This window comes from Salmo salar, chromosome ssa20 (genome assembly GCF_905237065.1).
Source record: "Salmo salar chromosome ssa20, Ssal_v3.1, whole genome shotgun sequence".
NCBI classification, from domain to species: Eukaryota; Metazoa; Chordata; class Actinopteri; order Salmoniformes; family Salmonidae; genus Salmo; species Salmo salar.
The window spans coordinates 41,746,290-41,760,331 of NC_059461.1; the positions used below are offsets into that span (position 1 = coordinate 41,746,290).

General features: G+C 42.0%; 1 protein-coding gene across 1 annotated transcript; it reads right to left on the reverse strand.

Annotated features, from left to right (window-relative positions):
* Window positions 1–5,578: 5,578 nt before the first annotated feature.
* On the reverse strand, window positions 5,579–13,648 carry LOC106580693 (regulator of G-protein signaling 7-binding protein A). The gene is made up of 6 exons (XM_045703328.1): window positions 12,289–13,648; window positions 10,944–11,110; window positions 8,336–8,466; window positions 7,874–8,015; window positions 7,654–7,724; window positions 5,579–7,528 (listed from the first exon to the last, which is right to left on the reverse strand). The coding sequence occupies exons 1-6, from the start codon at window positions 12,436–12,438 to the stop codon at window positions 7,437–7,439; spliced, it is 753 nt and encodes a 250-aa protein (XP_045559284.1). The 5' UTR covers window positions 12,439–13,648; the 3' UTR covers window positions 5,579–7,436.
* Between the last annotated feature and the right edge of the window lie 394 nt (window positions 13,649–14,042).

A 14,042-nucleotide genomic window follows, 5' to 3' on the forward strand; every position in this document is an offset into this window, starting at 1 on the left:
GAAGAAGTTTGGAACCACCAAGACTCTTCCTAGAGCTGTCCGCCCGGCCAAACTGAGCAAACGGAGGAAAACGGCCTTGGTCGGGGAGATGACCAAGAACCCGACGGTCACTCTGACAGAGCTCCAGAGTTCCTCTGTGGAGATGGGAGAACCTTCCAGAAGGACAACCATGTCTGCAGCACTCCACCAATCAGGCCTTTATGGTAGAGTGGCCAGTGAACCGATTGAACATCTCTGAAAAGACCTGAAAATAGCTGTGCAGCGACGCTCCCAATCAAACCTGACAAATCTTGAGACGAACTGCAGAGAAGAATGGGAGAAACTCCCCAAATACAGGTGTGCTAAGCTTGTAGCGTCATACCCAAGAAGACTTGAGGCTGTAATCACTGCCAAAGGTGCTTCAACAAACTACTGAGTAAAGGGTCTGAATACTTATCTAAATATTTTTCATTTGTTTATTTTAACATTTGCAAAATTTCTATAAACCTGTTTTTTGCTTTGTCATTATGGGGTATTGTGTGTAGATTGATGAGGGGATAAAATACTATTTAATCAATTTTAGAATAAGTCTGTAACGTAACAAAATGTGGAAAAAGTCAAGGGGTCTGAATACTTTCCGAATGCACTGTACAATGCATGAATAGTTTGCTTAAGGCACCATGCAAAGGATTGACAAGTCACTGCAGGCAGAAATAGAATTTACAAAAACAACCTCAGAGAATAGAACCACATTCTGTCCTCACATTTCTACACGCTGTTGGTTCAGTAGAGGTTGTTCTGTACATGTCTTTCCTTTCCAAATTAACCAAACTCCTTTCAGTCAGCCAAGACTGTGATTGACGCTCCATTCCTCCTCTTGGCTAGCTGCCTGTTAGCACTGTGAAAGGCAGACCTGTTTGTGTGTGTGTACGTGTGTGTACACAAGCTGCAGAACACACACCCATGACACTCAAACCTCCATTAAACTAACAGTTACATAACAACTCTCCTTTACATTCAGCTGCACGCAGACACAGACATATCAGAGTTTGACTACAGCCAAACACACGCTTGGGATGATTTTCTAAGTAATTCAACTATCCAACTATCATGTTATTTTCAAAGAGATAAAGAGCTCAATTCAACTCTAGCTCAGGAGATCAGTGTTATAGCAGGATTGACATTTAAAAGCAATGTTTCTGCCTTCACAGAGACTGCATTCATGGTAAACGCTGCATATGTCGGCTCAATCCGTAATTACTTTTTAAATCATGAAAACTTATGTGCACAGTTACTAAGCTAAGGTCCCTGGGACTAAACAACTCCCTCTGCAACTGGATCCCTGACTTCCTGACTGGCTGCCCCCACGTGGTAAGTGTAGGCAACAACACATTTGCCACGCTGATTGTCAACACGGTGGCCCCTCGGGGGTGCGTGCTTAGTCCCCTCCTGTACTCTCTGTTCACCAACGAATGCGTGGCCAAGCACGACTCCAACACTGTCATTAAGTTTGCTGACGACACAACAGTGGTAGGCCTGATCACCGACAACGATGAGACAGCATATAGGGAGGAGGTCAGAGACCTGGCAGTGTGGTGCCAGGATAACAACCTCTCCCTCAAAGCGAGCAAGACAGAGCTGATCATGAACTATAGAAACAGGAGGGACAAACACGCCCCCATTCACACTGACGGGGCTGTAGTGGAGTGGGTCGAGAGCTTTAAGCTTCCTTGGTGTCCACATCACTAACAAACTATCATGGTCCAAGCACACCAAGACAATTGTGAAGACGGCACGACAACACCTATTCTCCTTCAGGAGACTGAAAAGATTTGGCATGAGTCCCCAGATCCTCAAAAGGTTCTGAAGCTACACCACTGAGAGCATCCTGACCGATTGTAACACAACCTGGTATGGCAACTGCCTGGCATCAGATCATAAGGCGCTACAGAGGGTGGTGCGTATGGCCCAGTACATCACTGGGACCAAACTTCCTACCATCCAGGACCTCTATACTTGGCAGTGTCAGAGGAATGCCCAAAAAAGTATCAAAGACTCCAGCGACCCAAGTCATAGACTGTTCTCTCTGCTAACTCACGGCAAGTGGTACCGGAGTGCCAAGTCTAGGTCCAAAAGGCTTCTTAACAGCTTCAACTGCCAGGCCATAAGAATGCTGAACAACTAATCAAATGGCCACCTGGACTATTGGCATTGACCCCCCCCCCCTTTTTTTACAATGAAGTTACTCCCTGTTTGTTATCCATGCAGTCACTTCACCCCTACCTAAAGTGCCTTGCAAAAGTATTCATCCCTCTTGGTGTTTTTCCTATTTTGTTGCATTACAACCCGTAATTTAAATTGATTTTTATTTGGATTTCATGTAATGGACATACACAAAATAGCCCAAATTGGTGAAGTGAAATGAAAAAAATAACTTGTTTAAAAAAATTATACAAAAAAACACCTGTAAAAGTGGTGCGTGCATTTGTATTCACCCCTTTGCTATGAAGCCCCTAAATAAGATCTGGTGCAACCAATTACCTTCATAAGTAACATAATTTGTTAAATAAAGTCCACCTGTGTGGAATCTAAGTGTCACATAATCTGTCACATGATCTCAGTATATATACACATGTTCTGAAAGGCCCCAGAGTGTGCAACACCACTAAGTGAGGGGCACCACCAAGCAAGCGGCACTATGAAGACCAAGGAACTCTCCAAACAGGTCAGGGACAACCTTGTGGGGAAGTACAGATCAGGGTTGGGTTATAGAAAATATCCGAAACTTTGAACATCCCATGGAGCGCCACTAAATCCATTATTAATGGCACCTGCAAAGAGAGGGCCGCCCACCAAAACTCATGGACCAGGCAAGGAGGGTTTTAATCAGAGAGGCAACAAAGAGACCAAAGATAACCCCGAAGGAGCTGCAACACTCCACAGCTGAGATTGGAGTACCTGTCCATAGGACCACTTTAAGCTGTACACTCCACACAGCTGGGCTTTACAGAAGAGTGGCAAGAAAAAAGCCAATGCTTCAAGAAAAAAATAAGCAAACATGTTTGGTGTTCGCCAAAAAGCATGTAGGAGACTCCTCAAACATATGGAAGAAGGTAGTCTGGTCAGATGAGAATAAAATTGAGATTTATGAACATAATGGAAAATGCAATGTCTGACGCAAACCCAACACCTCTAATCACCCCGAGAATACCATCCCCACAGTGAAGCATGGTGGCAGCATCATGCTGTGGAGATGTTTTACATCGGCAGGGACTGGGAAACTCATCAGAACTGAAGGAATGATGGCGCTAAATACAGGGAGGGGGGGGGTGAATAGTTACGCATGGTCAAGTTTTCTGTTTATTTTGTCTTATTTCTTGTTTGTTTCACAGTAAAAAATATTTTGCATCTTCAAAGTGGTAGGCATGTGGTGTAAATAAAATGAGGTTGTAAGGCATCAAAATAGGAAAAATGCCAAGGGGGTGAATACTTTCGCAAGCCACTGTATGTTTACATTGCCAAAGGAAATGGAATAGACAATAAACAAAAGGGAAATAAACAATCAGTAAATATTACACTCACAATAGTTTTAAAGCATATAGACATTTAATATTATTGGCTATCTAGTGTTGTACAAATTACCTGGACTAACCTTTACCTCCGCTCATTGACTCGGTACCGGTAGCCCCTGTAATAGCCTCGTTACTGTTTTTTTATTGCGTTACTTTTTTTACTTTTGTTTATTTGGTAAATATTTTCTTAACTCTTATTTTCTTTCAACTGCATTGTTGGTTAAGGGCTTATAAGTCACCATTTCACGGTAAGGTTGTATTCGGTGCATGTGACAAATAAAAATTGATTTGATTTGAATCAGAAAGTGGTTTGTTAACATCGAAATAAATACAATCCCGTCTGACTTCAGATGCAGCTCATGCAAGTTAGCATAAATGTAATCAGATGGTTATCGTCCACAACATTGCAGATGTCATCGCAGGATTTATTACCAAGCAATGTGAACATGATGTTTTCTTGTAAACATAAAATGTCTCTATTCTGCATGACTGGCATGGCAAAATGGAGGAACTGCATACTAAAGGATTGAATACAAAAAGTTATTCATACTGAAGTCATTGGGTGCAGGTTTGTAAATGCATAATAATAGATGACAATAGTCTTTTAATTTATCTAGTAGCTAAATGAGGGTATTCCCAATAGGTTTGCCAGTGTTTAATTTGAACTGGATGTCCCATGTATTTTCTCCAAATACAGTGTATTTTTGTCCTGTAATTCACCAAGCCAGATGGTCCTTCTCAGGGGGCTTGGCTGTGATGTCCTCGGGCAGCACTTTCTCTCACTCAGACTTTTGCGTGTGTGTGTGTGTGCGTGTGTGGGTGCGGGCGTGTATGTGTGGATGCGTGTGTGTGTGTGGATGCGTGTGCGTGTGTAAGGATGCGTCTGTGTGGATGCGTGCGTGTGTGTATGCGTGTGTGTGTGTGTGGATGCCTGTGTATGGATGCGTGTGTGTGTGGATGCGTGTGTGTGTGCATGCATGTGTGTGTGTCTGGATATGTATGTATGGATGCGTATGTGTGCGGATGCTTGCGTGTGTGTGTGGATTTGTGTGTGTGTGTGTGTGTGTGTGTGTGTGTGTGTGTGTGTGTGTGTGTGTGTGTGTGTGTGTGTGTGTGTGTGTGTGTGTGTGTGTGTGTGTGTGTGTGGATGCATGTGTGTGTGTGTGTGTGTGTGTTTGGATGCGTGTGTGTGGATGCGTGTGTGTGTGTGTGTGTGTGTGTGGATGCGTGCGTGTGTGTATGAGTATGTGTATGGATATGTGCGTGTGTGTGTGTGTGTGTGGATGCGTGTGTGTGTGTGTGTGTGTGTGTATGGATATGTGCATGCATGTGTGTGTGTGTGTGTGTGTGTGTGTGTGTGTGTGTGTGTGTGTGTGTGTGTGTGTGTGTGTGTGTGTGTGTGTGTGTGTGTGTGTGTGTGTGTGTGTGTGTGTGTGTGGGTTGCATCATCTCTACACTTGCACTCTTTCTCATAACATCCATTGAATTGTTATTCAAATTGATAATCTCTAGATGTTAACATGACATTACATTGCATGTTCACATCTGCTGGCTAAATCTAAACTGAGCCTTTGAATATGGACGAGAATGATCTTGCTGATACTGAGATGTATGAGTCTGTCTCCACCCAGTGGATAGAACACTAACTTACAGAAACTTGGGCTTCGGCACCGTTTGAGGGAATTGGTGCATCATGGGACAATGCTCTAGGCAACAGGGAAACAACATCACAATGTTAATAATCTCATTGAGACATGGAACTAGACTGAAAATTGGTTCAAATGTGTATGGAAACTTCTAGACATGAAGCATTCCTATCAATTGATTTGAGCCAGTTGATCATTGTAGTATCATTTATGAATACTGCTATACTACTAGGAATTCTGTCTACAAAAAATGATTTGTCTAGGGCCGATTCAGATTTAGGATATTTTTATTACTTAAATCCATGTTAAGTCAAATTATCTCAAGTCTGAGTAGGGCCTATACAGAATTAAGACAGAGACAAAAAAAAACACATCAGTCGGTTTAAATAAAAAAGTTTATTAACAATGTAAAATGACATATAGCTTTTTATTTCAGCTTTGACTACAGTACTGTACCTTCTCCATGCCCTACACATATATCACTATTACTAATAAGCAAGACCCATGCTGAGTCCCCACTAACCACACAGACTGTGCCTTACAAAGGGAGACATCACCTGCTTATGCCAACCAAGACTTCACCAATCTATCTCAACTTCGAAGATTTTCCAGAGCTCATCGATTGGAGAATATGTGTATATACATACATAGAGTATGTCTAATGTCGTAATTTATAGATAGATATTGTATGTGCAAAGAAGTTTATATTTTTTTAGTATTGTATAGTATATTCCTCCTTGAAGATGGAAAGTAAAAGTCGGGTACAGGTGTTTGGTTCATGGAAGACTAAATAAAGGTCAGTACAGGAAGTACAGGGTCAGCTAGAAATGGAAAACAGAGAGCGAAACACACAACAGACGTAGTGCACAGACTTTCTCTGCTCTGGAAAAACAGCTCTATACCTTTTATCTAGTTGTGTACATATACAGATCTGCTATCTTAATTTGACTAGTTTTTCACAGCAGGAAAATAATCCTGCAGCAACAGGTCATGTGAATTATTATGTGGATTATAATGAATGGACATTTTTTTGTAGGGGTTGACACATTTTACATTAGGGTAAGTCAAGTCTGACATTTTAAACTGGAAATTACAAACTTTAGAATACTTAAAAAAAATTGAATACACTACAAGTTTTCAATTCCTGCGGAGCAGGAAAATTATCTGTGACAACAGATGATCAAATTAAGGGCTTTATTCAATGCGTATCGCGGAAGTTCAACTTTAAAGCGTGATTGAAAAATCAAAGGCAATGTTAGCGGAGACTGCATTCACAGTAAACGCTGCGTATGTCAGTTCAATCGGAAATTACCTTTACATTTAAATTGTGCAATCTTTAACGCTTCAGCGATACAAATTGAATGGAACCCTAAAATAGCATATCTGTTTACTGCAAGTGTCTAACTTCAATGACCGGTCATATTGGAAAAGTATTGCCACATGGCAAGTGTCGTACTTGGTAATATTGTTTTTGAAACAAACTTAAAGATCAAATTGTGTCCTACACACAATTCATTAATTCATCAATTCAGCTTTATGGAAGAAACTAAATGTTGACATTGTTTCAAATGGTCTCTCACTCCCAAACACCTTTGACAAACGAAAAGGTTTGACTTCTGTACAAAACGAAAAGGTTGGACTTCTGTACCAAACAAAAAGGTTGGACTTCTGTACCAAATGAAAAGAAAAGCAGTTGCAATACATTTAAAATATATGTTTTGACTATTGGTTTCCTCTCAGTATTGTCTATTACATTGCAATTACAATTTATCTTTGTATTACAAAATAAAATTATAAAATGGGGTAGCCTTTTCAACAAAGAGAGAACTGTATTGGATATTGGAAATGGCAGTAATATAGTGGTGGGAGACACAAGTGGTGAAGGACTGTGGTTAATGGTCTTTCTTGCCGCAGTAGCACTTTACGTGCAGTGTTGTCCATGACACATTACAAAACATTTCATTCTATGCTCATTCCTTTATGGGGCACTGTTATGATAACTGTCAATATCTTATGACACCATGTCATAATGCAAATAAATACATTGGTCATGACATGCAAATACTGAATGTCATTCCAGTTGACAAAGCTTGTATAACTTTTGTGTCTTTTTTTTTTTTTTACATGTCTTATGACACTTGAATTATGATGTGCATAGGACACTTTTATGGATGTGCCATGAACAACACTTCAACTTAAGAATTACCGTTCCTGCCTTCAACCCAGGAGGGTAGGCCCCTTAGCTGGTTACCAGGCAACAGAGCCCAAAGAACCGTCTCTTCCTCTGTCGGACCAGTGGGTAGGGAGTTAGGTTCAGCAAGCTGCTGTCATCTGGGTACAAACAGAGATAAGCCCATTACATGTCCAAACTAATCTCGAAGTCATTTTAACTATGTATCTAACTCACATAAGATCCAAGCATAGAAACCATGTGAGCGCCCCTGTGGAGGCCCTACCTTGGTTCTTCAGTGGTAAAGGCATCGCCTCCCTGAGTTTACTGAGAAGGTTCTTCATCTCTCTCATGTCCCTATGAAATCATATTCACGTAGTGTTCATGTGTGTTTTGCTAACGCACACAGAATTATAATAATAACACACGCGCGCACACACTCAAGAACGCCACACACACACACACACACACACACACACACACACACACACACACAGTGGGCTCACCTCTCAGTATTGTCTATGTCTGTGGTGACCAGCCAGCAGAGCTGATGACAGTCCATGGGGGAGGAGGTGTCTTCTAGAATGGGGATGTCTGAGCTCTCATCCACCTTACTGTCAATCCTGGAAGGCCCACAGCAATCCTTCCCTGGAACACACACACACACACACACACACACACACACACACACACACACACACACACACACACACACACACACACACACACACACACACACACACACACACACACACACACACACACACACACACACACACACACACACACACACTATTAATAATAGTAATGTAATAGTCATTACATGTAAAACACAATAAACAGTGAATTGTAGCTCAAAATAGCTCAGTTAGGATTGTTTTTGATCCCATCAGGCTTCCTGTCTCTGGCTATAATTGTGATGTCAGGTTATAACTTTGCTATGTCATTTTATGTCAGGCATTCCCTACCTTTCCTGTGGAGCTGCAGGGATCCCAGCAGACAGACAGACTTGAGCATCTCTGTGATGTACATCTCCAGACAGCACTGCAGCTGGATGAAGAGCCTGCAGATCTCTGGGTGAATCTCTCCGTCCTCAGGCCTGTGGGGCCAACACAAAAATGCCAGTCAACATTGGGATTACCCATGAGATTGCATAATACTCTGTCTGCTTGCACAAAACTTTGCTTTACATCTACAATATTGCTTTACCACAAGGATGTGCATAAAAGTCCTACACAATTAAAAACTAGATGACATTTTTTCAATTGAAATAAGGTGACAGTACAACTACAACAACGTCTGGGAAGCCATGTTGAGTTCCTAAGGTTCAGCCAAAATGACATACCTGAGGGAACAGAGAGAGTATTTCCACCTCTTCACACATAGCATCAGTCCATTTTGTACATGAAGATTCAAAATTGTTTGGATTAAGCTTGGGAAATGTGGGGACGTAGTTCTTTTTCTTGTTTTTTAGTCTTCAAAGGCCTAAAAAAAGCTGTTTTGTTGATTTTAGACCATTTTAATGGAAAACGATTACGGTAACGTACTGAATTGATTTTTTTTAAAAGGCTGCATTGGACCTTTAAGTCTTTTTCACATGAAACTTCTCCAATCAAGCTGACTTTTTGTTCCAAAAGCCTCATACTCCTATCTGTAACTAGCATGGTCCCAGATCGGTTTGTGCCATCATGCCACTCCTTGCCACTCAGCATGAAAATGAGTGGCAAGGAGTAGCATGATGGCGCAAACAAACTGGTACCCAGACTAATCTGTAACTGCTGAGATAATGTTTTTGTGTGTTAATTGAATTTTTCATGCATTTAATGCTTCTTACATTTCTCACAAAAAGCAACTTTGCTCTCTCAATCAGCTTTGTGTTTCCTGCCAGAGTGATGCTAGCTGTCTAAAGTACTGCTGTCATCAATACCATCCTTCTGCTTATCGGATTTCCTCTGGCATATTGGAGAGGTCCAGCATCACTCAGACAGACAGACAAACAGACAGACAATGGTGAGACTAGGGTTGTAGTTTGGGAGGGGGGGTCTAAAAAGGTATAGCTTTATGGGGAGGGGTCCAGTCATGCTGTATGATTCATGCTAACACAGCCATGTTATCAGAGTGTCTCTGAGTGTCTCCATGTGTTTGTGATCTCTGAGAGGGGCCCAGGCTGTCACAGGTGTCGCTCACTACCCCAGCCAAGATGCACAGGCCCTGTCATGCGTGTGACACGCAATGAAAGATACACATTCTGAAATCACTTAAAAGACACTGCAAGAGGATTCATTATTAAATGGATAGGTTAAAGCAAGGGGTAGTACAAACATCCACATTTAACCACACAATATTATCATATCGTAATAAAATGATGGGGAAGCTGAAGAGGCAATGCTTTATTTAGAGCTAGTTCATGCAGGTTAACATATAAATTGAGCTAGTTTGCTATAGCAGGAATACAATCCTGCAGCAAAAGTAAATGTGAATTATTATGTGGATTATAATTAATGAACAAAATAATGTAGGGGTTGATACAGTACATTTACCGTATGGGAAAATCAAGTCTGAAATTTCAAAGTGGAAATTACAAACTTCAGAAGCCTTAAACCTCAAATACACTACAAGTTTATTTGATCATTCTGTCGCAATTCCCCTGCGACAGAGTGATCAAAATCAAATTAAGATCTTACATCTGTAGGAAGACTAGAAACCTTCCACAGAGATCTATGTATAAGAGAAGTAGGATCTATATAATGGGTACTGAAAAGATCTGAAAAGCTGGTCAATAACCTGTAATGGTAACAAGTCATGTTGTTAGCAGCAGGTTTACAAAGTAAAATGAAAGCTAAATCCTCCAAAGAGGTAATACTGCTTTCTCTCAAAAATGTCCTTGGTCTGGCACTGCCCCAAGATCCACAGACCAACTCCATTAGTGTCTGAATCAACTCCAAGCTCAGTGGGACTCTTCTGCAATACTGTAGCCAAATATCCAACTCCCAAGCAGCAGGATTAAGTATAGCAGGTCAATATCACACTCAGAGACTAGGACAGCTCACTAAACTGTAGAAGTGCATGATCTAAAATGCTCTCACCAGTCTCTCTCTCTCTCTCTCTCTCTCTGTCTCTCTCTCTCTCTCTCACCAGTCTCTCTCTCTCTGTCTCTCTCTCTCTGTCTCTCTCGCTCACCAGTCTCTCTCTCTCTCTCTCTCTCTGTCTCTCTCTCTCTCTCTCTGTCTCTCTCTCTCTGTCTCTCTCTCACCAGTCTCTCTCTCTCTCTCTCTCTCTCTCTCTCTCTCTCTCTCTCTCTCTCTCTCTCTCTCTCTCTCTCTCTCTCTCTCTCTCTCTCTCTGTAGCCTATTACTCCACGTTTCTCTGTTATATCCTTCATCCTTCATAAGAAAACAGAAAAAGACATGCAAATTACAACCCTGTACAGACCAAAAGATCAAAGCTCACACAGGCCACTCTAGACTGAAAGCAGAGGCTGAAACCTAAGTTAGTATTTATAGAAGCCTGTGGCCCATGTCTGTGAAATTGCCCCAACGCTGTCTTTCAGCACCAAGGACAGCGACCGCTACTTACCCTGAAATGACTGACAGGCTCTGGTTTGCGGCTCTCGCCATCTCGCAGCCTTTAGTTCGGGTCTTGTGCATCTCGGCCCGTAACGACGGGCAGTCGACAGAGATCTCGCCAATGGAGATGACCAGCTCACGATACAGCGCCACAAGCGTGTTAAACTCCTGCACAATCTGAGAAATAAAAAGGAAACCAACATGATCTGGACCACCAATTTTCTCTGCCGCGAGCCCCAGCGAGACCTTGCAATGTTATTCCATATAGGTAAACTAATGCGGGCTATTGCAAACATATGTGCCTTTCTGTTTGGGAATTGTTAGAATATCACAAGCAGACACATTTGCAATATAGGCCTACTTGTGACAGCAGTTGCCAGAACAACATAGGTTATCAGATAAATTGTCATCTTATATTCACAGGTATGCTGTCAATTTAGCAGCTTTAGTTTTTTTCATTGGTGCCACAATTAATATTTCGGCACTGCAAGTTCAAGAACTAGGCTACCCTAGCCATTCAGCACCATCCTGCTATGGACATCAACCATCTTTCAGTCGATCATTTCTCTATACTAGAGCTTGAATAAATTGACTGCCATTTCCAAAAAAGCATTGATCCCTGGACAGGGGTATTAGGCTATTCTAACCTCCACGATACAAAAGATAGGCTAATCAATATTGATGCCTAAAAACATTACGATATGCATAGGATATGAAATGACAACTAGAATGTCTATTTTAAAACGAGTCAATTAGTCATTGACGACAACCCCGTATGATAAATTCGGCTATGTGCATCGAAATAGAGCATAGGATCCTTTGGATGGGACAACGCTCGAGACTCAGACACGTTCTGCTGTTCTTCCCGTGATGAGACTTAGTGACGTTTACTGATGTATGTGAGGGGAGAGAATGTATTATGGACGTTTCTGCCACCTGTCAAATCAGTGGCCGTCTTCGTCCATCAAACAGAGCCCGTTAGACAACTTTGTAATGTGGGCGATACTGGAGATCATCGCAAATCACCGTCAGCCAGGCTTTCAACACTTGATGCTCCAAAATGCAAATCGCACTATCGCAATCAGTGACAAAGAAGGGGTAAAAAAACATGAGCAGGTCAATTTGTCTTCTCTGCAACAACAGCAACGCAAGTGGATATAATTTTCCCTAGACAATTCATAGAAAGGTGGAGGGGGGGGGGGGGGTCCGTTTGTTAACGTTTAAACAGCCAACATCAGTGCAAATTGATGAAATTAGTTAAAGAAAGAAAGGGTGAATGAATACAGGACTAGCTGCATCATTTCCTGCAGAGGAAATACGCACTGTGGGCTACATGTCACAAGTTCCATACCCACCATTCTGCAGTCCGCCACGGCGCGCTGGGCTTTGCGGGTGCTCTCCGTGCTCTCCCTTCTCTCCGGGTCTCGGTAGGGAGCCTTGCCGATCTGGAAGATGTTCCCGGCGGATCTGGGGCGGTTCTTGCGCCCATTCGGTGCAGAACTCATGCATACACATCCACGAATAAAACAGCTCTAATACAGAACGTTCTTTATCTACGTCCCCCTAAACTCCACCACCACCTATTCGCCGATATCCTGTTCTATCTATCGTTTGTTGTGTCGAAACCTCTCCAGTAGGCTATATCCTAAAACGGATAGGATAGATAGTTTATCTGTGGTGTATTACTGCTCTATCTCTCTCTCTCTCTCTCTCTACTGTCTAAGAAGAAGAATATATTTTTGCAGGCAGCCGTCGGAGTGCAGAAGTACCGGATGAGCGCTTGCGACTCCACTCCGCATTGCCTCGACTGCAAAGGGGGCTCGAGTCACCTTCACTCCAGCAGTCCAACTGATGGTATACGGTAACCTTAGCCTATACACACACGCGACCCGGGGTCCAGCAACCTGAGGCGTCCTTCCTCGCGCACCGCAGCTGTGATGGTCCGTAGAAAGCAATCACTGGTATTCACAAAATGCAACCATTTCTTATAATTGTGCGTTTCCATTAAACACGGAAAATGCGGCTTGAGGAGGGTATTCGGCAATGTAGCTATGCAAACATTCCCTTTTGGAAAAGCAAAAATGTTGCGAAACGTCCAAATAAAAAAAGCTATGTCACTTCAGGCAATGATAACACTTGCTTCATATCCAGGCCTACTTGTAACAGAGAGGAAAGCAATTCCTGGATGCCAAGATGCTGAATTTGTTCCCAAGGTCTTTTTCTTCGAGTGTCTCCAGCCGAGTGTATCTAACCTTGCCTTGGTGAGGCAGGAGACAAGCAGTTGCTACAGGCCTGACGTGGCTGGCAACACTGCACACCCATAGGACAGGAATACTAATAGGACCCAGCAAACCAGAGCCTAGACTCGGGTAAAATTCTCATTACATGTATTCTCATTAAATAGCCTAGGCATAGCCTAGGCATAGCCTAGTCTAGCACTACCATGGGAAATGGTTACACTATGAAACAATTAATTATATTTGCAAAAAGTCGTCAAAGGTATTAGATAAAATTGCGGTGTCCACAGTATTACAATGCCGCTTGGACGTGGAGCTGTCCAGGTGCTGAAATCCCACGCGCAGTTTTTCGTAGGATAATTAGTCGGTTCTAATTTCTTATTTTAACATATAATTAAACAAATTTAAACAAGACTCGCAATAGCCTAAACCTTTGCTATTTTGTAATATTGGATTACCGAGACCTGCTGTAGCCCTTTCCTGCAGTCAATGACCAAAAGCGCCCTCTTTGGCCTCATGGGTGGAATGTTATTAATATATTTCATTATTTCATAATTAATAAATCATTTTTTTTTTACTTCGAAAATCTGGTGTTTCTATGTCAAAGAGTTTTGTTATATTTCAGTCTTCTGTGATGTATATAAAGTGTAATATTGGGATGCAAACTCAAAATGTAATACATTTAACCTCTATATCTGACATGGTACAGTGTCTTATTTGTTTAAGCCAACAACCATGTGTGTGAGGTGTACACTTTTGTTTCGAAGTAGATTTGTTTAAGACTACCAATAATGACTCTATGTGACCCTGATTTAGCCCACTGCAGTAATTAACCAAATGGTAGAAATGCCCAAGGTTAGTTGTTCTTTGCG

Bases quoted from the DNA above. Each gene is read 5' to 3' on its own strand.
- LOC106580693 (XM_045703328.1), bottom strand. From the start codon at position 12,438: ATGAGTTCTGCACCGAATGGGCGCAAGAACCGCCCCAGATCCGCCGGG. The intron at 7,725-7,873 runs GTGAGCCCACTG...ATGATTTCATAG, and splicing joins GACATAGACAATACTGAGAG to GGACATGAGAGAGATGAAGA. The intron at 7,529-7,653 runs GTAGGGCCTCCA...GTTTGTACCCAG, and splicing joins TTTACCACTGAAGAACCAAG to ATGACAGCAGCTTGCTGAAC.